Source organism: Botryllus schlosseri, chromosome 2 (genome assembly GCF_051294905.1).
Source record: "Botryllus schlosseri isolate E-star chromosome 2, Bs_hap1, whole genome shotgun sequence".
Lineage (NCBI taxonomy): Eukaryota > Metazoa > Chordata > Ascidiacea > Stolidobranchia > Styelidae > Botryllus > Botryllus schlosseri.
In genome coordinates this window covers 38,809,933-38,835,513 of record NC_137237.1, presented here as the reverse complement: position 1 = coordinate 38,835,513, position 25,581 = coordinate 38,809,933, and the positions used below count along the sequence as shown (strand labels likewise).

General features: G+C 40.4%; 1 protein-coding gene across 1 annotated transcript in view; it reads right to left on the bottom strand.

Moving 5' to 3' along the window:
- LOC145458985 (uncharacterized) overlaps positions 1-21,040 on the bottom strand; it is a 37,276-nt gene extending 16,236 nt beyond the window's left edge. Inside the window, exons 1-10 of the mRNA XM_080337505.1 lie at positions 20,803-21,040; positions 17,610-17,789; positions 14,394-14,557; positions 11,630-11,804; positions 9,866-10,150; positions 7,811-7,962; positions 6,697-6,844; positions 5,804-6,043; positions 2,197-2,364; positions 996-1,180 (exon numbers count right to left, since the gene is read on the bottom strand). Of these exons, the coding sequence (XP_080193631.1) occupies positions 996-1,180; positions 2,197-2,364; positions 5,804-6,043; positions 6,697-6,844; positions 7,811-7,962; positions 9,866-10,150; positions 11,630-11,804; positions 14,394-14,557; positions 17,610-17,789; positions 20,803-20,872 (1,767 nt within the window). The 5' untranslated portion in view covers positions 20,873-21,040. The remainder of the gene's footprint in view (positions 1-995; positions 1,181-2,196; positions 2,365-5,803; positions 6,044-6,696; positions 6,845-7,810; positions 7,963-9,865; positions 10,151-11,629; positions 11,805-14,393; positions 14,558-17,609; positions 17,790-20,802) is intronic.
- Between the last annotated feature and the right edge of the window lie 4,541 nt (positions 21,041-25,581).

Here is a 25,581-nt window from a genome sequence, read left to right as displayed (position 1 = left end):
TCCATATGCTTATCAGTTAATTGGAGGTAACAATCGAAATTACATGATGTATCTTCGGGTATGACGCATATTAAGTAGTATTAGTATACCAGTTTTAAATATATTCAGGTGCTATTTCGCCCAGTTATCATGACGATTTCGCTCATAAAATGAGGATGAGTTGAGGGTGAGCTTTTCATTGAGCGTGATGCACGTGTTCTGATAAATCTGGGGACATGTTGGTTTATGCGTTCCTACAGATGTTTTGACGTTCTTCCCACGTAGCCACAATCAATCACAGTGGCACTTATATTCGTACACTACATTATTTTGTGGAACTGCAGGGAGCACGTCTTTGCCTGTTGAAGGGAGCAGTTGTGTTGTCGTGAAAATCACATTGGTTTTGACTGACCGTAACACTGACTGACCGCAAAAATCAATTGTTTTTCAAAGCGGGTGGAAATGGGGCCAATCCAAGGTAGATGGATATAAACATCTTTTATCGTTCGTTCGGTGGGCTCTGTTGGTTTTTCTGCGCTGAATTGCGTTAATTTCTTCTCTATGCCGCGGCTGGTGACGTGTTCAGGGTATCCGTTATCAAGTAAGATTTTTCAGATGTTGTCAAGTTCTAAACTCAGTTTGTCACCCGAACATATCATCAACGCTCTATGCGCGAGGGTGCCTATGAGGTTAATTTTTCTGCGTCGAGGACTTGATGAATTCCAGCTAAGGCTGACGATTGCCCTGCCGAGTGTCAGCCGAAAATATTCGGGCTCATTTCAATATGAATATACTATTCAATTGTATATTGAAGTTCTGTACCTCCAAGAAGCTCTGGAAACAATTAGTAAATTCTAATAAAATACGGTTACTTGAGTAATTAGTGAAAGTAGGCGAAACCTATACCTGAGTACCTGAGTAAAAGCGCAAAGATGTCGTTACTTGTCACATTTGCTGGTCACAATCTTACTTATTTTGGATCTGTCAGATCAATATTGCTTATAGGTATGACGTACTTGAGCCACAACGATATTCTTTCCAATATGAGTCTTGATAAAGTATTCCGCTCCCCATTTGATTGTGTTAATAATGTTATCTAGCTCGCCGGCGTCTTCGTAAGCGTCTCGAAATTCGATCGCACCCCAAGATAAAGTGGTCAGAGTGAACGCTATCGGGAAATTGAACTTGACACGGTCCCCAGCTGAAGTAAAAGTGATAGTAAATGGGAATCAGTACATCGTCAGTACAACAACTGTTAGAAGACTGGCAAATGGCGATCATTTTCAAGGAGGCAATCACATTTAGATACAGGTTCAGTATCTGAGCAATATTTTTAAAACGTCTGAGGTCGTCACTGATCAGCAAGGAAATACCATAGCTATTCGGTGCACTCAGGTACCTTTTCCTACTTGACTACTTATAGGCCTTGTTGTGAGCACGAAACAATATTCGTAAGCAGTTTATTACTTCGGCTTAAATGAACTAATACCTTGACTACGATACTCGCAATACCAACAGTTAAGACAACAGCAACATAAATGAAGAACGGTTCTCAGTACGCGAAACAGGTAGACAGTCTGCAATCATTACATTCCATGCCAGTACATTACGACGAATGATCTTTAACACAGAAAGGTAATCACAACAAAACTGAAGTCGGTACCAATTTGACACCAAACATACAACAGGCCTATACTCTATTGGGGTATGAATTTAGTCTACTTCCACGTCGAAGTTAGTAAGGCAAAACTAGTTACTTTTAACAAATTAGAATTTGCAAAGTAGAATGTGGTTTTGGGATATGCTAGCATCACTCGCACTAGAGAAGATTCACCAGGCCATTTCAAAGGTAACTACGTTTAGTTAACAGCTTGTAGTGTTCCACCTATAGTCACATTCCACTACTAGAAATAACTTTCTTTTCAGTTAGTCATTTCATAATTTTACTTGAAGTAGTCTCGACATACGTCTGCTACTTCCACATATAATTAAGGAGGAATTTATGGTGCTTCTTCTACGTCAAATTGAGTAGCAACATTGACTGCTTTGGTCATAACTCTTGTGTTAAATCGGAAATACCATATGTCTGCAACTCGGGTCAGATTTTGACCCTCTGTAAGAGATAATCCATATGTTAACTTATATCTATGATTCAATATAATTCCCCAAAAGCTTTGCTAAATAAAGTACGCTGATGTCCAGCCCCCGACGCCTCACCATCAAACCACCCTCCGGTAAGATCTCTTTTGATGTCACACCCGTCCTTTAGCGCCGCGTCTCCTCGCCAGGGTATTCTATTATCAGGCGGCAGCTTGCCGGCACGTTGCGCCTCGTAGAAGAGAAGTGATATGTGGAGCAGTTCGTTGTAGTTATACTTGTCTCCGTCTGATGGTGCATAAAACGAAATAAAGTTTCAATCCTGTATAAATGAGTCGTTAACTACACTCTTAGCGACAACGGTATGTATTCACACACAAAAGATGGCATACGACAGTAGAACCTAACAACATGTAATCTGCATTTGGATTAAAATGACATATTTCATTTATACCGTCATGGAAGTCTGAGATAGGTGCTGGTTACGTGTACAATGGGTGTATATTCACACCCGTATATCAAGAGCTGAGCGCCAAGCGAGGAAACCATAGATATCAGTTTTACTGTGCAGGCCTTTGGTGTGACCCGTTCACGGATTTACCCCACGACGTACCGATCAGGAAGTCGAACGCTCCGCCATTACACTATCTTCTCCTAGATGCAAAACATGCTTTTTGGAAGTGAATTACTTAGAACAACCCCCCCCCCCCATGTAAATCGTGGTCTCATTATTCTGGTATTTTATGTATACAATTACAGTCACATTTTCTGCATTTAAAACCTTAGCAGGTATTTACCATACATCGTGACAATGCAGCGTGCAATTTTTGAGATGACAGTCCAACTTTGCTACACTCATAGTCCAAATTTAATTTTAAGCTGCATTTGTGTATACGAATTCGATTTTAAACTCGTACGTAAGGACCTTCTAGCGTTACTTTATTGTTTACATGGTATACAGTGAGGTGGAATCTGATATTTAAGCTTGCGCTTAAGCGATCTGTTCGTCTCGGTTATTTGCAATTTAATGCCGGTGACGTCTATTGGATGATATGATCTTCGATATGGAATGTTCCTTTGAATTCTCTACTACAGTGGTTCTCAACCTGGGGGGCGCAGGAGGCTCACAGGGTGGGGGGGGGGGGGCAAAAATTTACAAAGTCTGTATGAATTCTAACTAAACATATGTTTCACAACCATTCTGAGAAGACGATTGTTGAAGATGAAACTTATTTCGTATTCGAGAAAGCTCGTCAAATTGAAACTCCAGCAATCGCGCTCAACGGAGTGTATGCTGATTTCAACTTCATTTGAGCAAATTCTTTATGTTCTTTGAAGATTTGATTACTTCATATCTTTGGCAGTAGCCTAAAAATCGGTTCGATGGGTAGCTGTTGTTAATAGCTGGCGAACTGCACTGCTTAAGACAGACTTAGATGCAATATAGCTTACCCGGTTTCGCCCTCGATTAGGCTACCCTAAATCAACACAATTTAATCCCAAATCTGATCAAATTAAGCATGGCAGTACAGAACAATGCCGTGCCATCTGTAGTCACTACAAGCATTAGCATTTGGCCCAGTGCAACCTACCTTGAACTAAATTGATGTCCTGTTCAATGTTTTTGCTAATTTCAAACAAGTTTGGGGAAATTCGTCAGAAATGTTAAAGACTCTATAACCGGAATGCGGATTCAAACTTGGCGTCAGATATACCATATGTATACTATTAGATCAGGGATGGGCAACCTGCGGTCGTAGAAGGGAATTTGTGCGGCCATCGAAACCTAATTCAATTAGTATGTATTGGCGGCCGTCGACATGCCAATTGAAATTACGAATTCCCTCCCGAATTTTGGAGAGATTTTAAATAATCTGGAAATTTTTTTCGCGCTCCGCCCAATTTAACATTATTTCATTTTTTCGATTTTGATATAGTAGCGTCCTTCTCAATCTGAGCCGGAATCGGAATCGTGTGCTCCTCAAGAAAGAAATTTTTTTATGGTACATTTCGGCGATATCAATGTATTTCCACTATTTCCACTACCGATACATTCGACAATCTTGATGGGGGTCTAGAAATAACAGCATGCAACACAGGGACTAATAACAAATGGCCCACCCGAAAATGCATTATCATTTATGACTTGCCCTAAATTTTCGGAAGCACTCCCTCCATAAATTCTACCGGTGAATCTGATCACATAGGAACTCTACCGGTGAATCTGATCACATGGGCTGAGAAAGGATAAATATTTTATAGTAATATGTGATAATGACACTATAAATTGCGAAATTTATTCGTGGATGTGAAAAAACTTGTCGCTCCGCGCGACAATATGCAATCCCAGCAAATATTCATAACATTTTCCACTCGCAATTTCGGTGCGTACAATAGGTCGTTGTAAAAAGTAGAATAGTCCACCGGGAATGTATATGGACAGATTAACATAGGTATTTTGCGACCAGTTAGTTCATAACGGCTATGCTCTGGAATGCGGCCTTAGGCTACATAAGTAATCGAAATGCGGCAGTGATTAGCAAAAAGGTTGCCCACGACTGTATTAGATGATGTGCTCTTTTTTAAATGACGATAAGTGCGGGGGGGGGGTCAGGGGGGCGCAAATTTTTTGGCGCTTCTTCGATATACGCCCCAGATCGAAACAGTGCTCCCCATGACACCAACAAATGTTTCACATGAAGACAATAAAATTTATAAACGTCAAAATAAATTGTTTTTACCTTTGTTGTGGAAGGGGGATATTATGGTTGGAGGAGAGGGGGATATTGGGAGTGGGGAGGGAGGATTTTAGGGTTGAGTTGAGGGGGATAATAGAGTTGGAGAGGGGGGATATTAGGGTTCGAGGAGTGATGGATATTAGTGTTGTGAAAAGGGGATATTAGAGTTGGAGGAGAGGGGGACATTAGGGTTTGGGGATGGGTTTAGAGTTAAGTTGGCGGCTAGAGCTGGGTTAGGCTTAGAGCTGGGTTAGGGTTAGGGTAACCAAAGATTAGATTTGGGGTGAGGGACACGATATCCAACCCTAAAATCCCACGCTCTCCCGACCCTAATCTTGGTACACCGACCCCAATTTTGACCCTAACCCACTTCCAACCCTAATATCCCCCTTCCCAGCTCTAATCTTGGAATACCATAACCCAACCCTAATATCCACCTACCCACAAGCCTAATATCATCTTCTCCTCCAACCTTAATACCCCTCCCCCAACCCTAATCTTGGGATACCCTAAATTCCCCAACACTAATATCCTCTTCTCCTCCAACGCTAATCTTGGGATACCCTAACCCCAATTTTGACCCTAACCCCCATCCAACCCTAATATCCGTCTCTCCACAGGCAAAAAACAATTTATTTTGACGTTTATAAAATATGATCGTGTTCAAGGGAAACACTTGCTGGTTACATGTGAAACACTGTTTCGATCTGGGGCGTATATCGAAGAAGCGCCAATTTTTTGACCATCGCCAAGGGGGGCGCATGTCCAAAAAGGTTGAGAACAGCTGATCTACTAGTTGCTGACGATTACCACTGACGAGTGTCAGCAGAAAATATTCGGGTTCATTTCAATATGAATATATGTTACTAAATTTTCTAAGTTGATAAGTTAGATAATTTTTGTTTGATGCGTTGCTTTTTCTCATTGCATCTCAATCGTTTGAGGATTGAATAAATGGGCGCTTGATGAATAAATGTATGTCAGCTCACCTGTATTTGCCTTGGGGTTGGGCTTAGTTTGTTCCGCCCTGATTACTGGCTTTCCAGTCGGATCTCTGTTGCTACACTTAAGATCTTCCGATTCCGCAATGTCCAATCCTTCACTTGATTTTGTAGTTGAGCTCAAGTCAGGCTGTGGAGTGGCTAAACTTTGCACACTGGAGCCCAATCCGCTACCTTTGATTTTCGCCTCGCCGTCTTTAAATGACGTGGAGCAAAGGAACACCTGACCTAGGTTCGATATCGAAGGTGGCAGTTCGTTACCGCGACTATAGATCAGAAATTTAGATCGACAGCAAATGTTGTGTTCAAATGTATTCGTTTTCAACGTTCGCCAACACCGTTTTCGTTGTTTACTGTTGTAATTACCCCATCTGGGTTCAGATCGCAATAAATGATGCGGTGTGTCGATCTCAGTACGTGTTGTAACTCTGATAAAATCCGTGATAAATTACCATAGGATCGATTTTCTACGCAGTTTGACTCGGATAAATCGGATGAATTTCGATAATAGATTACATATATTTCCCTCCGTACTTTGACTCACAATCGGCCCAGCTATCATGTTATCGGGATCCGAGGTCCTGAAGCGACGCGGATACAATATTCTCTCGCGATGTCGATATATAACATGGCAAAATCGAGTAGACCTGAGTGATTCGACAATGAATCGAGTGTTAGGCGCCTAGTATTTCAGTATCATCCATTAAGACGTCACAACCACAACGAACCGCATTACTAATTAAGTAGGGTAGGAGATTGTCGTAGCAATTACATCAGACTTGATTCGTAACGCATGATCACATCATTCAGCAGCAACCATTCTCGGCACTGTATCTAGTGTGCGTGACTTCACCATAAAAATGCGACATGCCAGCCTTCACCTGTAGGTCTTTCTACGGTCGCGTACGATTGTGTTGCAATATATCTTATCTCGATTCGCTTTCCATGAAATTTTGTGTTTCCGGGATTGGGACCGAATGTCCATATCAGACCATCTTTAGAAGAGTCCTTCACTTCGCAAACCCAGGTCTAAATAAACGTTCCGCGTTAATCCGTACTGTGACACATCCCATGAGTACGATAAATTGTGCATGATTTATTGGGACGTTTTTCAATAAATATGTCGACATACTTATGTAGCGAGATTCGCAAACAATATTTAATTGAAAAAGATAGTTGTTAATACAATGTTCTATCGTCTCATATCAAATTATTCCTACTGCACTACCCTGGTTAGTAAATAACGTAGTTAATTCATTGTATTCGACGATACATTCATCATATGCAGCACCCGGAATTATTTCTCCAATATGAACGCGATTCTTTGCACCGGAATACCGAACCATGAATGCCTGTGTGACGGAAAATCTGATAGAGATGTTGGGTACCTGATACCTATCATACATGACTTCGTATCAAGGTTTTCTGTAGGGTTTAGCTATGAATCTAAAATCAGGCATCGTCAGGCAGAGGTGAACAAAGTAGTCAGAGTTTGCACCCGAATACAAGTATACGGTGATGCTATAAAATTGTGTCAATTTAAAAGTTGCAGAAGCGTGAGATTTTTTCCATGGAGATCAGAATAATACTGTTGGAAATAAGTTCAACGGGTCCCATGCTTTTAGTAGTTGGTCGGCAGTGGTTGTAGAAATTGTAAGGTTTTTCTCTGCGACTAACGCGAAATGACTATCGAAATTGCAAATACGTGAAATTTTCGAAAATCTATTCATTCACCATGATACAGATGCTATTTACCACAATTGCTAAGACAATTTAATCCCAGTGATTCAAACATATCCGCAAACTACTTTCTTGTTTGCAAAAACCAAAGATACAAATAAGTGTTTTTTTCGAAGAAAATGTCAAGTAGAACTAGAATTAATCAAAAAGAATAGTCACTACAAGTTGGCGGAACCTACGTGAGTACTCCGAAGAGTAGGAAAACTTCGTTACTGACCCTTCAGTCGATTAGAAAATAATGCAAAGACTCTGAACCTGTATCTTTGTGATTGCCTCATTGAAGATGACCACCATTTGCCAATCTGCCAACACTTCCGGATATTCCAAATTGAAGTAACCTCCGATGAAATGCACGCCTTGGTCTTCCCATCCCTCGCCGGCGACGTAGGAGTCGTAGTGCGATTGTGCTAAAGTAAAATTGTTTCGCTAGCAACAAAATCCAGAATGCTTTCGAGCAGATTACTATAAACTAAACATTGGGTTACAATAACAGTAATGCATATCCACTGGAAACGCTGTTTTGTTTGTGATATACATACTTTATAATGATTTTAAGAAGATATGTGCACATAGGGTCCAAAGTGGTGTTGTTTCGTATACCTGATGATTGTACATCTGTGCTGTCACAAAACCGAGCATGTCAAGATGACAATGTCAATGGGGCAGCGGGGCAGTCATGACATAACGTTACTATAGATGAGTGGTTCTCAAACTGGGGGCGGGTAGTATCTGTGGGTAGGCGCGAAGTCGCCTGAGAGAAATGATGTTTCTTGCACTCGGAATGAGTGTAATTTGTGCTGAAACTTGCACGTTTCAGCGAAAGTATATTGTCCTAATTAAATTGCGATTTTAAACGTCATAATGGCGTCGCGTACCATCCACACACGGATGCTAGATCTTGACTGACACCGACCCTTGCACTCATTAGAAGATGGCCTGAAATGAAGTGTAATTTTTGGTGAATGCGTGTAGATGAGCCATTGGTTTTTGATTCGATACGCTTGAGCTGAGCAAAAGTGGAGTAATAAAATGGATTAGGCACAAAAATCGCGAAAATATCCATATCTGCCAAGTGCTACCACTGCACATGATTATGTTTAACAAAATATTCAACTGGAAGTTTTCTCGCAGTATGCTCAATTTTTCTCCAGTTCATAACGAATATTATAATGTGTATAGTCCAAATTCCATAATTGAGAAGTGTCTCAATAGCCGTAACACCTTCATGCCAACAAACTAATCGTTATAACTGCAAACATTCTGGTTGCTCTTTTCGATATCCTTTGATATGACGATAAGGGCGGTGCGAAATTTTTCACTATGATCAAGTAGAGGGAGCGTGTCGAAAAAAGTTCAAGAGACCCTATTACAGATGGATCGCGACGTAAGAAACGTTTTGGAACGAGTTCAAATTTATTCAGAAGCGCTTGTAATTTGCGAATAGAACTCGAAAATTAATTAGTGAGCTTAACAGCTTCATTAGCAGTGGGGTTCAATTATAATACAAAAACCAAGTACAAAACGAACATGTTTAAAACATTGCCCTTATTTGAAACATGTGTTTTACTGTGTTTTTTTTTGCATGAGTGCACGGCATTTCATTTGCGTAAAACACCTCTTACTTTAAATGCAACCCAAGTTAGCAGTAACCGAAACTGGGAATCGAACGATCTTTGCCCATCTTCCAACAATCAGGTGCTGTGTATTTTCCGCATACCATTGTGTGTCGAAATGCTCTGTGTGCTACAAGTTGTATAATATACAGGTGATGTCAACCTATCATTCATAAACGATACCCACGTTAACACCAAATGCCACGACGTATGTAATTATTGATGAATATCTTAATATTGTGACTATCTTAGATAGTCATATGCGAAATTTGTCAATTAGCTTGCGTTGTTGATGAACCTAATTAGCATTTGGTGCAAAAGACCTCTTTTGTGAAAAGCACCAAAACGTGATTTTAATAATTAATACAGATAATATTATTAATTAAAATTACACTTGTCCGCGTAAATCACAGCATAATTTCTGTAATTTCGATTCTTCATGTTCAGTCATTTCTTCCTCTGCAACACTTGCCAATTCTTCACCTACCGCAATTCTTTAGCCTGACCTCTTCACTTATTGCACAGGTATAACAATTTGACTGTTTTACTGAAATTTTAAAAAGTGACTTCAATCTCGCCATTTTCCTTGGGGGTCAGGTTGTTCCCCGGATTGTGTTTATATATCAGTTTTACTGGGAATAAAGAATATAATAATAATAAGACACCAAAGGCCGCGGGAGCATCTATTAAAGCTGACCTTTGCAAAATACTTCATCGTGATCCAACTCCGCGTCGCCAGAGGCGAAAGTCGTCGGCGTGACGTCAGACGCATTTTTCGTTGAACCAATGACTTCCGACTGTTTAGAATCTTTCTGTTCGTCCTCTATTCTATTTGTAACGGGATATGTAGTAGTCTTCGTCACAGGTATTGTGACTGGCGGTGTCTTCGCTGAATCGCTATACAGCGGCCGAATGACAGGTAACCTTGGTGCCATCAAGCACGTTGCGTCTTTTACTCTTTTGTAGTACAGCCCAGCAAATGCTGTCATCATAAGCAATGAGGTCAGCGGATATAATCATACTTGTGAAAACTAAAAGAGCTTCCACATGCGCAATTAGATTCAGAACTAAGAGTAGCGACTTTTTCAAAATTCGAAACTATATCTATAGCTAATGACTAGGGCAATTAGTTTGACATGTCAGAAAACGTCAAAATTCGGTCCAAATAGCAGCGTTAGGTCAAAAAATGTCAAAATTCTGAACGAAGTCAAAAATTTTTTACAACCTGCATTTCGTTTGTATCGTAGATTTTGCACTGTCAGGGAACTTATCATTTGACATTTTACAGCTTGTAGCCTACTTTGTAGGCCTGCCGTTGTAGACGGCCCATTGTCTGCTCATTGTGAATCATAAACATTCAAATAAAACAAATAGGTTGACATGGTGTTATCCTCAACGTACCGCAAAGTCCCAACTGAAGCAAGACTGCGTGGTCATTGGTTCTTATATCAAGAAGTGCATTATTAAAAATTGTGATGCAGACACCATTGTCAGAATGACACAACACGGTGTGTCACCAGCAGTGTAGGCACGCACAACTTCAGTGTTGTCAGCCAACAACTGCTACTGTTGAACGTTTTTTCTCCATTCTTGACAAGCCACTTAGTAAATACAGACACTTTCGACCCGAGAATTTAGGAAAGTATCTTTCGTGGCACTACAACAGATTTTCATTATTTTTATCATAATCCGTGATGTAACTACTGAAATTCTTCATAGGGCCAGATTTCATTAAAATCAAGTTTTTTCATGAACAAATTTGTCAGTTTATGAGCCAAAAAAGTTTTTCAGGACAAACTGCTTCGTAAGGACAGACAGTTCGGACCAGAAATGAAGAAAAGTAGTACAATTCCAACATTATGTGGAAAAACACCTAATTTGCATTCGTTAGGTCAAAGCTTGGTCAAAATTAGTTTTTTTAAGGTCAAAAAATGTCAAAGTTTTGATTTTTTAGGTCATAATCTTCCGTTTTTAGGCAAAACATTGCCCAACTAATGACCCTTAACTAGACAAAGCTTAACTTAACTAACTTCGAAAATTCAATTTGACTTTAATTATGACTTGACTCATGTCGTGACTTGACTTGACTCGAGTCACCTCAAAAAAAAAACAAGTGAATTGACTTTACTCGAGTCACCTTCGTAAATCGATTGACTTGACTCGACTCGAGTTAAAATGTACATTGACTCGAGATGACTCGTGGGTCAAATGTAGCGACTTGATCCTAACACCGATAATGACTCTAATTTAGCAGTGGCTGCAAGAACGTCGCACAACATAACACTGGTATAACGATTCACTCGAACAGACGACACGTCTGTTTGTTCGGCAACTATTTTTGGGTATGCAAACGAACTAGAACTTCCCCAAAAATATCAGTAGAGAGTTGACCGTCGACTAACTCGAACGGTAGTTTGTGCAAGTTTCGATACAACTCTGGTTAATTTGCACAATTTTTCACCTGATTCAGGTATATCTCCTCCAGCGCCTTCAGCAACTACCAACACTGAAAATCGGTTGGAAGAGTCGATGACTTTGGAAAGGTCTTTGCTGTTTTCTGGGTTGGCAAAAGTGAAGGTCTGTCCATCAAATGAAGTCGCTGTCAAGTCAAGATTCCACGAAGTCAGCCTGACTTTCTGTTGCAAACAAAGCACTTTTACATCATGGCAACTGCAACACATGGAGCAAAGTATTTGGTAATGTTAATCAAGTGCTTGCAGGTTAAACACATGTCATGGGACGCGCGTAATTTCATAATATAAATTAACCTTGTATAGAGTACATCAGGGGTGTCGAGCATATGGTCCGCGGACCGCATCCGGCCCGCCAGACGATTTCATCCGGCCCGCGAAGCAATTCTGAGTAGATTGAATTTTTCTTTATATTTTGCAGGAAATAATTCCAAGTTCATAATCCCCATTACCCGACTACAGCGCTGTGGTTCCACTCTAGATACCACTATAGTAACAAGTCGGTGAAATCGACATCCAATTTCAAGAAGGCAAAGAGTGCACACTAAGTTCGGAGTTTTATATAAATATGGACCAAAAAGGTAATTATTCACTGAAGCGAAAACATCACTGCGGAGCCGTTGTAGACAGGGAAAATATGTTAGTTGCACAAATATATAATTGAAAGATTTGTGGTCGCACTGCTGTGTCAATTTCGACCCAATATATCCCCAGACATGAGAGAAACCGGAATCGCGGTTTAATAACAATGAACCAAACTCCAAAGTCTTCGTTTCCAATTGAATATCTTGTATTCCTCGCCACCCGCATGAAGAGCTAACGCCAGACTACGACTAAATCAAATGGAGCATAGAATATGCCAACTTATATCTTCGTTAACGCTAGCAGTTCTTAACTGTCTTCTATCGGCAATCATCGTATTTTTACCAATTCCATTGTTTGCGAATGAAGTTTTGCGTCTTGCTACTTTAAAAACCCCATGATCCGCGAATTATCTATATATGCTTTTAAGGTATTCAAGTGGAAAGCAAGGACACGAGGTAACATTTTGGAATCAGTTGACTGGTCCGGCCCGCGAGCGATTTGAAGGCTTGAAACCGGCCCGCGACGCAATTTCAGTTTGACACCCCTGGATTACATGGAATGGGTGTAATATATTTCGAAGAAGTGAACGTGATGGTTTCAACCAGAAAATATGAGTGGTAAAGATAAAATTCCTAATTTCTAATCTTAATCGATTACGAAGAAATCAACATTAGCAAGAAATCGTAATCGTAATTTGCCAAATATATTCGATTGCTTCATAATAGGACGAATAACTCAAATATTTCCTTATAAAATGACTATAAACATAAACTGAACATTTCGTTTTATCGCAAACTTGCTGTGTTTTGAATTTAAAAAAAAACTAAAGAACTAGGAGTAGTGCGATGTATCAGATACAGTAGGAACGGGCAACTTCTCAAGTCGGCGAGTCTGATACGGTAAAATGAAGTACTTGGCTGGCCGTATTCCAGAATCGATACATTATTCGCGTATTTATCCAGCTATTCAAGGAATAAATCGTATTTATTGTAATCTTTAAGGTTATAGCATAGAGACCAAAACACTATTTAATGCATTTCTTAACGAAATATAGCCCTCGTCAATAGCTGTTGAAGTCAATGGAAAATCTGTGATCGACCAAAATTGTCAACATGCTCTTTGAACTCCGACTGCATATCGGACGTAGAAACCCTTAGTAAAGACTGCACATGAGCATCAGTTAGATTGGAGCGCAGCTGTGTATTGTTAATGTACATGTTCAAAAATGTCTGCTCGTAAAAATTGGAGGATTGCTGCAGACTGCGGCCGTGGCCTACATTATCATGTAAGACCGGCAACTGTTTTCGGCCGCTCAACATCCCCGTCGTGAGCCGTATCCCGTATGTTTACCGCCCCTGAAGTACAGGAACGTGCACCTCACTGCTCAATATTATAACACCAATATTAGCTACTGTAATCTATGGCATTATGACGAATTATTCACGTGTAGCTACGTATACATAGTCGGTAGGTATTCTATGTACCAGTATATACCAGACAACCGCTTATGTTATCACGGGCCGCAGCTAAAACTAAAATTGGTGCGGATGTCTTATCGTCAGCCATAGAGTCGCACAATGGGTATAGTGTGGCATATGACGTTAAAGTTTCAAAACTATATCCACTCGTGATGCAGTCTCGTGTGAGTTGTTATATCGCCTTATAGCAGGATTTCTAATCTTGTTTGATCGTGGATCCCTTCAAGTTTTGTGTGCCGTTGAATGAACCCCAGACATTTTGTGGCCCAATCTCGATGTTGTCTATTTTAAGTCTGAAAAGCTACTTACTGCTTAAACAAGATATATTCACATCAATCGCAAGTCCGTTTAGGTTATTGCAAGCCTATAATAAGTAAACAAATGACTAGACAATGATGTCGCATTCCCACTAACGGCATCATTCCCATGGGATAATTTGTTGTTGTCGTTTCTTGAAGACGTTTTCAAGTATTGCCCTATCTCGAACCCCTTAAAGCTGGTTCGCGAACCTCCAAGGGGTTGGTCAACCCTGAAATGTATTCAAAGCTCAAGTTCAAAGCACTAAAATAAATATAAACGTGATTACTTTCCCCAGTCACAATTATCACGCATTTCAGAAGTAGGCTAATCGTAATCGCAATCGATTGTATTAATACAATAATCGTTTCAGGTCTGAGTACTATACGCCTACCTTTCCGAGGGGTCTGTCGAAAACCACCACAACTGACCACCCGTACGTGCTGCTCGCCGGAGTGACCACGTTCCCGAACTCGATCAAGCCAGCGAAACCACCTTCCCACCTGTCCACGAACCGCAAGTGGCCGGTGTCCAAATCGGGGAATTTACATTCCGATTCTGAAAAATAATATTATATGACATTAATTCAGTGGTTTTCAACCTTTGTTAACCGGGGAACACTTACTCTAATCTGCATGCCGTTGCGAAACCCAAAAACCTCCGTCGGTCAAAGAAATACACATCTATTATGCTACTATATGGATTACTAGGACGAAAAATGGACTGCACATCAACAGAGTCCCAATGGAACAAAACCATTACAATTTAATTTTCACGCAATACGAAAATATTATAATGAATATCTATTGCAAACCAGAATAACATTCGGCTGTCCCCTTTCAGGTAGCAGTCCAGATATGCTTAGCTTCATTTTGGAAAGTAAAATCGTATATTGTGTGGTCGAAAGGCAACAGCGTGATACCCATTGCTTGGTTACAGATGAGCTTACCAATATTAGAGGTAGAATCGGCGTTTCAGAAAGACGGGTTTTCGAACCAAAACGAATATGTCATTACTAGGGTTATTTTGTTAGACCTAAAAACGGAAGATTTTGACCTAAAATCAAAATTTTTACATTCCTTGTCCTAAAAAAATCTAATTTTAACATCACGTATGCAAATTGGGAGTTTTCGCACAAAATGTTCAAATTGTACTGCTTATCTTCATTTCTGATTGGAACTATCTGTTCTTACGAAGTGGTTTGGCCTGAAAAAACGTTCTTGACTTGAAGGTTGACAGAATTTTACATGAAAAAACTTGATTTTATTTTACTGAAATCTGGCCCTATGAAGAATTCTAGAAGTTACACTATGTATTGTGGTAAAAATAATTAAAATTTGTTGTAGGACAACGATAGATACTTTCCTACATTTTCCGGTAGAAAGTGTCGGTCCTTATACTAAGTAGCTTGTCAAGAATGGAGAAAAGACGTTCAACAGCTGCAGTTGTTGGCTGGCAGCACTGAAGTTGAGCGTACACTGTTGGTGACACACCGTGTCGCTTCATTCTGACAATGTTGTCGACATCACCATTTTTCATCATGCGCTTCTTGATATAAGAACCATGCAATGCCCAAGCAGTCTTGCATCATTTAGGATATCGCGGTACGTTGGTCCTAACACCATGTCTACCTATTTATTTCATTTGACCGTTTATGATTCACAACGAGCAGACAATGGGCCGTCTGCAACGGTAGGCATATAAAGTACGCTACAAGCTGCAAAATATCAAATTATAAGATCACCGACAATGCAAATTCTACGATACAAACGAAATGGAGGGGTCAAAAATATTTTGACTTTTTAAACAACTTTGACAAAGTTTTTAGTTATTTTGACATGTCAAAAAAGTCGCCCTAGTCATCAGACGTATTATCTATGAGTGTGTGTCTTAACCTCCAGGTAACCTTCGAGATTGGCCAGAGAAGCTTATGTTAGCATCTCCTAACGGGATGAACGCGAATAGACTATTGAGTTTTGATGTAATGTGTAATCTCGTAGTTCATCAGTGAAATTCCGTTTGTTTATGTCTGTGATTACATAACTGCATGTAAATGAACTCCGGTAAACCCGAGGTTAATATTCAAGTGACTAAGAACGGATTAAGTTTTTTGTGACTGTAGCTTAACGAGATGACGAATCACACTGTAAACGCAAATCTCATATTTCGCAGATTTCCGCCTTACCGTTGCGAGCTAATCAGCTATTAACGAGACTTTCAGATACCAAAGTTTCAATTCACACTCCTCCGATGGGTGAAAAACGAGTCCAATACAACAATTGTTATGGATATATATCACAATTAGATATAATCTTCATATCGAAATGAACCCGAATATGAATATACGATTCAATTGTATATTGAAGTTATGTACTGCTACGAAGCTCTTCAGTCTTCATATATATTTGTTAAATTGCATTCATCAAGACTGTCAAGAAATTCCCTATCTTATATAGGGGTGAAATTTTGGAACAATGTACCAACTTTCTACCGTACTCTTCCTTATCATACATTTAAAGCTCGCTATTGCAAATTTATATCATCCAAGTACTAAGAACATATCTCATGACCACAGTGATGTTGTTTGTTGTTTTGATTCATTTAATATGCTACAATAATATTACCACTGTGTACATGGGTCAAATTGTTATTTTCTGATCACACTGTTAACTATGGTAACCGTCCTTCACTAGTGTTGCTGGCTTTTATTTACTTTTGTTTATTTCGTTACTCTTTGCGGTGCTACTCTGAGAGAAGAAATTGATCCATATTATAATTAATACTGCCAATATGCTTGGGTGACTCCGGCCTAGAAGACTTCGGTCATATCGGGTCTCCCAGTCTATACCATGTAAATTATAGTTAGGAAAATTTTAAAAATGTATACTATTGGACGTGAATGTTTGTGGACATTGCCTTTACTATATTTCATGGTTGACGAATAAAAGAACTCTCTCTCTCTATATATATATATATAAATATCACAGGAAACAAAAATACGTTTCATGTAAGCATAATCTATTACTCCGCTCGACCGTCGGATATATCCACACAAGGATTGATTGAGTCATTTCCAGAGATGGGTTGAATTGCCACCGTTCATACTCAGATAGCAGTGGAAGTAACGCTTTCAATCAGTACTTAAGTACATTTAGTTGTTGAGATTTCCAAGTGAGTTACAAAATAAGTATTTTATCTTAGATTTGCCTAAAAACCTTGACACTGTGACATAGTTCTGTAAGTACTGTAAGTATAATACCACTCGAGTCAGTATCGCAAATAGGCAAAAACTTACTTTGCGTTCATCGGAAAGTAGAGATAGCGTATTTGGTTAAGGACCATCTCTGCTCATTTCCTACCATTGGAATGGGTTTGAATTCAGAATCAAGTACCAGAGATTGCCGATGTCATGATTTGCACTCTACGCTCTGGCGTAACTTTCGGAAATACGTCTATTATCTACTCATTCGTTAACATTGCACGCTCAAGTTGAGTCAGAATGCACCAAATCGTATACGCCCCCTAGGAATCCTTGTCGATAGGTTTAATTCCTTTGTCAGGAAAGCTACTTAACGAAATTCCAGCTGGACAAGAAGTAAAGCGTACTAACTTTCACAGGTAGCCTTTCTCCCTGTCCACCGACATCTATCATTCCGACACCAACAGAACATTCGCGCCGGTCCTTTCACGATGTAGCCTCTCTCGCATTTGGAGGCGCATATCGACCTGTGCTTCCGGCCGTCTGTGCACTCCGAGTAACCATAGGTCGGCGCCCGATGCGGGGGACATTCTAAAATGATTGCAGAACTCATCGAGTAATCACTATCAGTAACAGTGGCTAGATAGTAATGTATAGTGTGGTTGGCTACGTTCTACGGATTCACCATGGATGGGTTGCGAATTCGAGTAAGACTCTGGAAGTGTTGGATCTAGGCTCCTTCTCGACATCTGATCCGCATAAGCGGTGTCTTGCATTCTGAGTTATAAAACTATAACTTTCCAACTTTTCCCTAAGTATACCAGAATTATAGCTATAATGCATTTTTGTTTCGGAATTAGATTAGAAATTGAGTTATCAAGTTCAGCATTTATTATTGGTCACTAGACAATACAGTGCTGCTTTTGCCTTTTCAGACCCTGCACACCACGATACGAATTTCATAAGATTCAAGGGGGCTTTGGTTGTGTATTCATGTGGACGTCTCTCAATCTTTCTCTCTCACACCCATGTGACCCGATCGTGGTATTAACTGCAAACGTGTAGCTTGGCGTGTACTTTAATTTTGGATTTTTCGATGCACTGCAATTGCAGTGAAGTCGGCGAGGAGGAATCCTGATAAACCACCGACTCCGACACATAGACGTTGCTCAGACCCGGGAATCGAAACCACTTCCATTGGTGCTGTCACGATGGTGTTTATCAACTGCGCCACTCGCTGCCCGTAGTTTGAATAAAATAATAGTTTATGCTCGAAAGTATCTGCATACATTACACCTAGCTCGGCTCGTTTGGCACGATACAGTTATCGTGTAGCAATTACTTTAGAACTAAAATGCGGGCCTAGAAACATTTCACTTATAAGCTTAGAAATACATTACCGGCATTTCTCTGTAACTAGTCTAATTATACAACTGAAATTATCATAGTTGTCCAAGTCCGCTTACAATAGCCTAGAACAAAGGGGGCGTGATGTAGCGAGATAGCGTAGTGGTATGATCCACTGCTGCAACAGTAATGGGTTGCGGGTTCGAGTCTGACCGAGGTCGACTCCTGAATTCCTGCGTAAGTGCTGGAGGTTTATTTAGGCTCCTCCTGAACACGTGATCCGCGGTGTCTTATTCAAAGCTGAGAAGTGGGCCGTGCTACAAGTCGGTAAATACGGAATACATATTAAACAGTATCGGCCTGGTGCAAAATGACTGATGTGGTCGGAACACCACGAATATCAAACAAACAAGCAAGGGGGCCGTGATACAAGTCGGTCGATCAGGCGTCATAATAACGAATATCCACCTATGGTGTGGTGTGACCAGTGTTGGCATCAAGTCACTACCTTCGAGTCACGAGTCATCTCGAGTCATTGGAGATTTCGACTCGAGTCAAGTCAAGTCACTCGTATTTCAAAGGTGACTCGAGTCAAGTCAAGTCACCCGATTTTTGGAGATGACTCGAGTTAAGTCGAGTCAAGTCAAGTCAAGTCACGAGTCAGGTCACTAGTGGTATGAACCAGGGATGCCACTGGGATATTTCGGAAAACACGTGTGTGGACCCTAAATAAACCCAGATCCTATATTTCACTCAATTTTCAATGCGATAGCTGAGAAAATGGAAACTAACATTCATTAACTACAGTCATACTGACATAGATATAAGTTTCAGCCCTTGATATTGGAACTACGACAGTTCATACGACACATTCTGCTCAGTTAACAATGCAAATCCCACAAAAATATGTTGTTCTCCTTGCTACGAAAATAATTGGTGCGCGTCGCTACGAAAGCTCGTGTGATAAACAAAGTTATTACTTTTCAAGTGGGCGTTAAATAAGATGTGAAAGCAACCAAGATCTTATTTTATTTATTGATAAAGGACAAATTTTTTGGAGTGATAATAGAAGTCAAGTCTTGAATCGATTTAAATTGTAAGTAAACGGTTCAAATGAGTCCCGTATGAACATGACTCTCTGCGAGCTGGATGTTGTTATTCCATGAAGTTCCGTCACATCATGTCAAGGCTTTTTAATTCAGCAGTGAAATAGTCTCCCAAGACTTTGCCGTTACAATACAACGAAATCCCTCGACAATGCAGTAATCAAACAGTAGGATTACCATACGTCCTCTTTTAAGAGGATTTGTCCTCTTTTTTGACTTTTTTGGAAGTGTCCTCGGAGGACGCCTAAATGTCTTCTTTTTTGAGATTTTGTCCTCTTTCTTGAGAATTTAGGTCATATTTAGAGCAAAATGCGAGTGATATGCCGTAAATTAGCACAGCAGTGACGCTTAAACGGTTATTTTGAGCTCTGAGCGAAAATATGACCTTTTTTTTAGTCAACCATCCGGCAATGTGGAGGAAGAAACGGTATTTTGGGCTCTGAGCGGGAAAGTTGACCTTTTTTTTGTCGACCGATCACAAAGTGGGAAAAGTTCACCGAATTTTGAGAATTCTTCTCCGGTTTTGCAAGTCTCAAATTTCTGAAAAAGTGTCCTCTTTTCAGATTTCCAAAATATGGTAAGCCTAACTAACACCAACAACATGCACGCAAAGATTTAGGACACACCACCTGGCATCAGAATTGTGCAGAGGGGGTAACGACATAGGTCGTTAAAGTAAAGCTTTCAATGTTACCAATATGCGCACACATAAACGCCGCAGTACGTTTAAACATCAAGCAATAAATCACTATCTAGTAACCATAAACTAGGTTTCGACATATTTAATAACATTATCATATATATTATAAGTTTTGGACGAAAGTGGTGTCGTGAACTGACTATCGCTTTATGAAACTAAAGGAAACCAATGTGATTTTAAGAAACATAGAACGCACCCAGCAGCAGAACAGCAAAGAAAAGAAAGGCACGCTAACAATAAGGCAACAGCGTACTGTAGAAATGAATACTAATCACATGAAAGCAATAATTGCTTAATTGCGCCTCACCACAAGTACCAATACACGGGCAAATGGCTTCGAATATGTTTTGAGCATAGGAGCATGCTGAATGCAAATAACCATGTCCTAAAGGGCGAATGCACATTTCCGATGTATGGCTAATCCTTGCTTCCCACAATAATTGACTCCTACCTCTCTGGCCTTGAATAGACGAAAACAGTGCTAGCACGAGCGACAGACGCGAAACCGCAGCTATAGCCATAGATACGTTGTTGCCTGGTTTGATACGACACTGACAGCTTGGTATGCTGCCTTTTAGATTACTATAGATTTTATTTAATTTCACGAAATCCCAATATGACTATTCCGATTTCCAGATACAGTAGTTCTAATCTCACGTAGATTCCATTGGCAGCCTTGGCAATGACTTGATGGCAGCCAGTCGTTCATTCGTTTCATGCTCCTCACTGTCGCCTCCGGGCATAAGAAAGATTTATTTACATGTTAGTATTAATTGATGTAATGTCTGGTCTGACGGGTTTCAATTTAGTAAGTGCTGTTTCAGTTGAGAGGGAGACCGATTTAAAACGTTGCTATCACCAATTAGCAAAATCCGTAGAGCTTTAGCGATACGTTAATTTGTTGTCAGTCTTATCCACTAAGGCAGTGGTTATCAACCTTTTTGTCTTCGCGGACCCCTTTTGCAATGCCTCGGACCCCGCGGACCCCAACAAGATTTAGTTCCAATTTAGGTCAATTATTGTGCACTTGTCATCAGTCATGTGCAAATATGAGGTGGTCAGTAACGAAGTACTTCTACTTTTTCGAAGTACTCAAGTACTTTTCCTCTACTTATGGTACTTACTCAGGTAGGCTAGATCTGATTTTTGCTACTTTTACTTCTACTTCGTAATGTTTTGTGATCTACTTAATTACTTTTCGCTAATTTCAATTTTTCAAGTAGAAGTAGTTTATTCCTCAAATCAAAAGGATAGCGTGAGGAGTTTCGGGGCTGTTTTCACGGAGTATGAACATTTAATTTTCATAAAAGTTTCTAAAAGCCCAGAATTCTCGTCGCGCTTGGCGCTCAGTGGATACGGAATAACCAGTATGGTTTCACAAAAGTATCGGTAAATATAGTTTAGTTAGCGGGTTGGCGTGGTTCCGTTTACACTGCATTGTCGCCCTTCGTCCATATGAAATCTTTCATCACAGTATATATGGCTCATCATAACGTTTGAAACTTATGTTTCGCGATCTAGCATTCATTTATCATATCGTAATGTAGCAGCCCCATGGCCTGTCCTAATCTGGAAAAGTGGACCCAGACTTTTTTAGTTTCAGAGCTGTTTTAGCATACCACCTTTGAAACTTTCTGTACTAAACACATGAAATACATTTTCTGCATTTAGAAGTAGTATTCATATTTCACATTTAATTCCCAGTATCATATACTTTGAGTTCTAATTAATATCAGTTCTTTTGTCTGGATAACATACAGGTTGAAGTACAAATGCAAGTGAAGTAATGTCAATTATTTCCGCAAAAAAAGTTACACAATATGTCATTTTTTTCATCCACCATATTTTTTATTTCCATTTACTAATCGCACAAAGTGTTCGCACAGTATCCTATACCACTTCCCGGTATTGCTCTTCGACCAAACTAAGTTCCTTATAATATGAGGGATTGCGCGATACCATGACATTTTCTATAACGTGCTGTTCGATTAAGCAGAGGATTAGTATTGCGTTTCCATATCAATACTGTCATTTCAGCTCATCATGCGGGCGAATGCTTATGCTGTCGAAAATGGAATACCTTCTGGAATGCATCAATAGGAATCAAGCTCGGAACCTGCCGCATACTTCAATTTGCACCTTTAGACAATCTATCTATGCGAAAGTCGTTTTCACAACTACTTACTTACCTGAGTAGATTTGAAGACAGTCAATTCTACTTCTACTTCAAGCAGTTTTAAGTTGCTCATGGAAGGTTTGGTTGTGCGCAACGTAGATTTTCTGTGCGCAGAGACCGTGTCAGCACTGCGCACGTGCGCAGCTTAGAGGGAACATTGTACCTCACTCAGCTCTACCGGTAAATCTGGTAACGTGAGAGGAGGGGACAAGAAATTGATAGCAATATATATGCAATTCCCGATCTTACTGACCGATTTTATCATGAATTATCGAAAGTTTTCGCGCTTCGCACTGGCTCGCTAAACAGTACAGCTGATTTCGTGGTGAAAGCGAACAACGTGTTGGGGGCGGTCGGTTTATCACAATATGGGAGCCCAAGACCGATGTTTTTTCGGGGGGCCTGACGAAGTGCCGTTTCGTTCCTGCCAACGGGTATACGCCCGAAGATGTATAATTATTATTGAGGGGTCCTACCTTTTCAATCACACATCACTCAGCTCTACCGGTAAATCTGTTTACGTGAGCAGAAAGAGGATAAAAATTGATATCAATATACATGCAATTCCCGATCACATTGACCAATTCAATCATTAATTATTGAAAATTTTCGCGCTTCGCGCGTCTAGGCGAGAATAGCTGGCTCAGTAAATGGACACCCAATGTAGATGACTAGTATCAGCAAATAGCGGATAGCCGAAGGGGGGTCTGGGGCGAAACCCCCCGGAAGTTTGGTTTATCACCCGATATGAGGGCCCAAGACCAACGATTTTTTTGGGTGGGGGGCTGACGAAGTGCTGTTACGGCCCTGGTAACGAATTAATTGTACCTACGGGCACGCCCGAATATGTTTAATTATTTATTACGTGCCCTTTATTTTCCCATACAACAGCTCACTCAGCGCTACTGGTAAATCTGATTACGTGGGCTGAAAGGATAAAAAGTTTATAGCGACTTATATATGTAATTACCACCTATTCATTCATGCATTATAGAAAATTTTGGTACCTAGGGCAACCTGGCCACACAAACTTTGCTGACCATCGAAGTCACGCTATAGGGTTCTTGGTGGCGAAGCCCTCAGAAGTTTGGTTTATCACGCTATGGGTGCGCAAGGAAATCGTTTTTAGAGGGTAGACGAAGTGCTGTTACGGCCCTCCCTCTTACTCATTGTCTTCATTACATTACTTACAATATGAGGTTGGGGGCGCTGGAGCACGATAATTGTTGAAAGAGGGTGCTGGAGGAAAAAAGGTTAAGAACCACTGGATTAGAGCATACCTGGTCAAGTGCGGCCCGCCAAGCTATTCCATGCAGCCCGCGAAAGGTTGCTCGGAATTCAAAACATAAAACTTGCTTTTTGAACGACTAAAACCATAGGTTGTATCAAATGAACAGGAAATTCGTTTACTTTGAAGCCTGCTCATTAATATGCGACGATCACGCTGCCTACATACCTGGCATGCGTAATCCAGATTCACATTAAAGGCCATGTGGCAAAGTATGAGCAGCAATTGAAGTCACAAGAAATCACTCTTTCCATAAAGTTTTGTTCAAACCTTCCTTGTTGACATTGTCACAAAACGCACTATGCAGTATGTGTTTCAATTTAATTTGTGACGTGACATGTTTTCAAATCCCTAATTCGTAAACAAGTCAATCAGTGCTCGCTATTACTATATGACTCATCATATAAATTACTCATAAAGGATTAACGGGCATGCCAAAAAAGAAAGAAAACCAAAAACTGAAACTCAAAGATGGCTTAGGATTAGAATTTAAAGTACTAAATATTCGCATACTGTAGTCAGCGGTAAACTCATCGCTTCAGTTTTGCCAATCATGTCGCCGTGATTAGGGATTTTAATTAAAGTCGGTCTTATGACAAAAGCACGAAACACTCGGTCAAGGGAAGTCGAAGTTCCGAAAAACTGCGAGCTTCGCTCAACATAAAGGCTATGTAACCTGCAAACTGCTCGGAAGGCAGCGACCAAGAAAACATGGTTTGTACTATTGCATATACATTTCAGTCCAGTGGTTCTCGAACTGGGAGACGTGAAAGCATCAGAAGGGTGGCGCGAAGCCGAAGTTTATTGATATTTTTTCGCGCTCCGCGCGACATACTCCAGCTTATAGTTGTTGCTCTGTGTATTGTCCGGCTTTGATATTTCACAATTCTCTCATCAACAGCCATAATCTTCCACGCCATCAAACTACCCGTTGAGATTGCTAGCATTCTGATAGCACTATTTAATATTTTGTTATAGCATGATAAGGGGCCGCGAAATATTTCGAGACCCACTGTTTTCGAGTCTTAATTGAAGAACGTGGATATGGGTTTAAACTCCTTAAAGAGAGCTAAAATGTATCATGTTCAACATCGTTTCGAATTATGACACCTAATATATATTTTCTACTTAACCGTCACTTTCTCATTACCAGGGCTTTGGAGCCGGCGCCGGAGCCCGGTGCCGGAGCCCCGGAGCCGTGCATTTTCACCGGAGCTAGAGCCGGAGCTCTTCATAAAATTCAGCCGGAGCCGGAGCTGGAGCCCGTTATTTGTGGAGTAGCTCCGGCTCCGACCTATTTCATAAGATGCTATTATATATGCAACAACCACATCTGCTGATTTATCATAATTGAACAGCAGGCCTGAATTTTATTGCTGTTCACAGCAATGGCATGGAGTAAAGTGCGTTCTAGTGCAATTATGATGTTATCGACAATTGAGAAGTATTCATTATGACGTCACAAGCCGACACGGCAGCACCTATGTCTTCGTTGCTACATCGGATATTCCTGACGGCTGACAGACTCTAGATTACTATAGATAACTAACCTATGGGTAGATTAGTAATCTATATAGACCAGGAATGGTCAAACTTTTCGGATAAAGGGGCACATGCAATTGACGAACGATCGCGCGGTTCACTAGCCGCGCCCAGCGGGTAAAATTTTCAAAGTTTATAAATAAAGTAGGTCAATAATATTAATATTTGAGTATATTGCGGGTCTACTGTATACCGCCCGCTAGGCTCAGTTTCCAAGGACACGA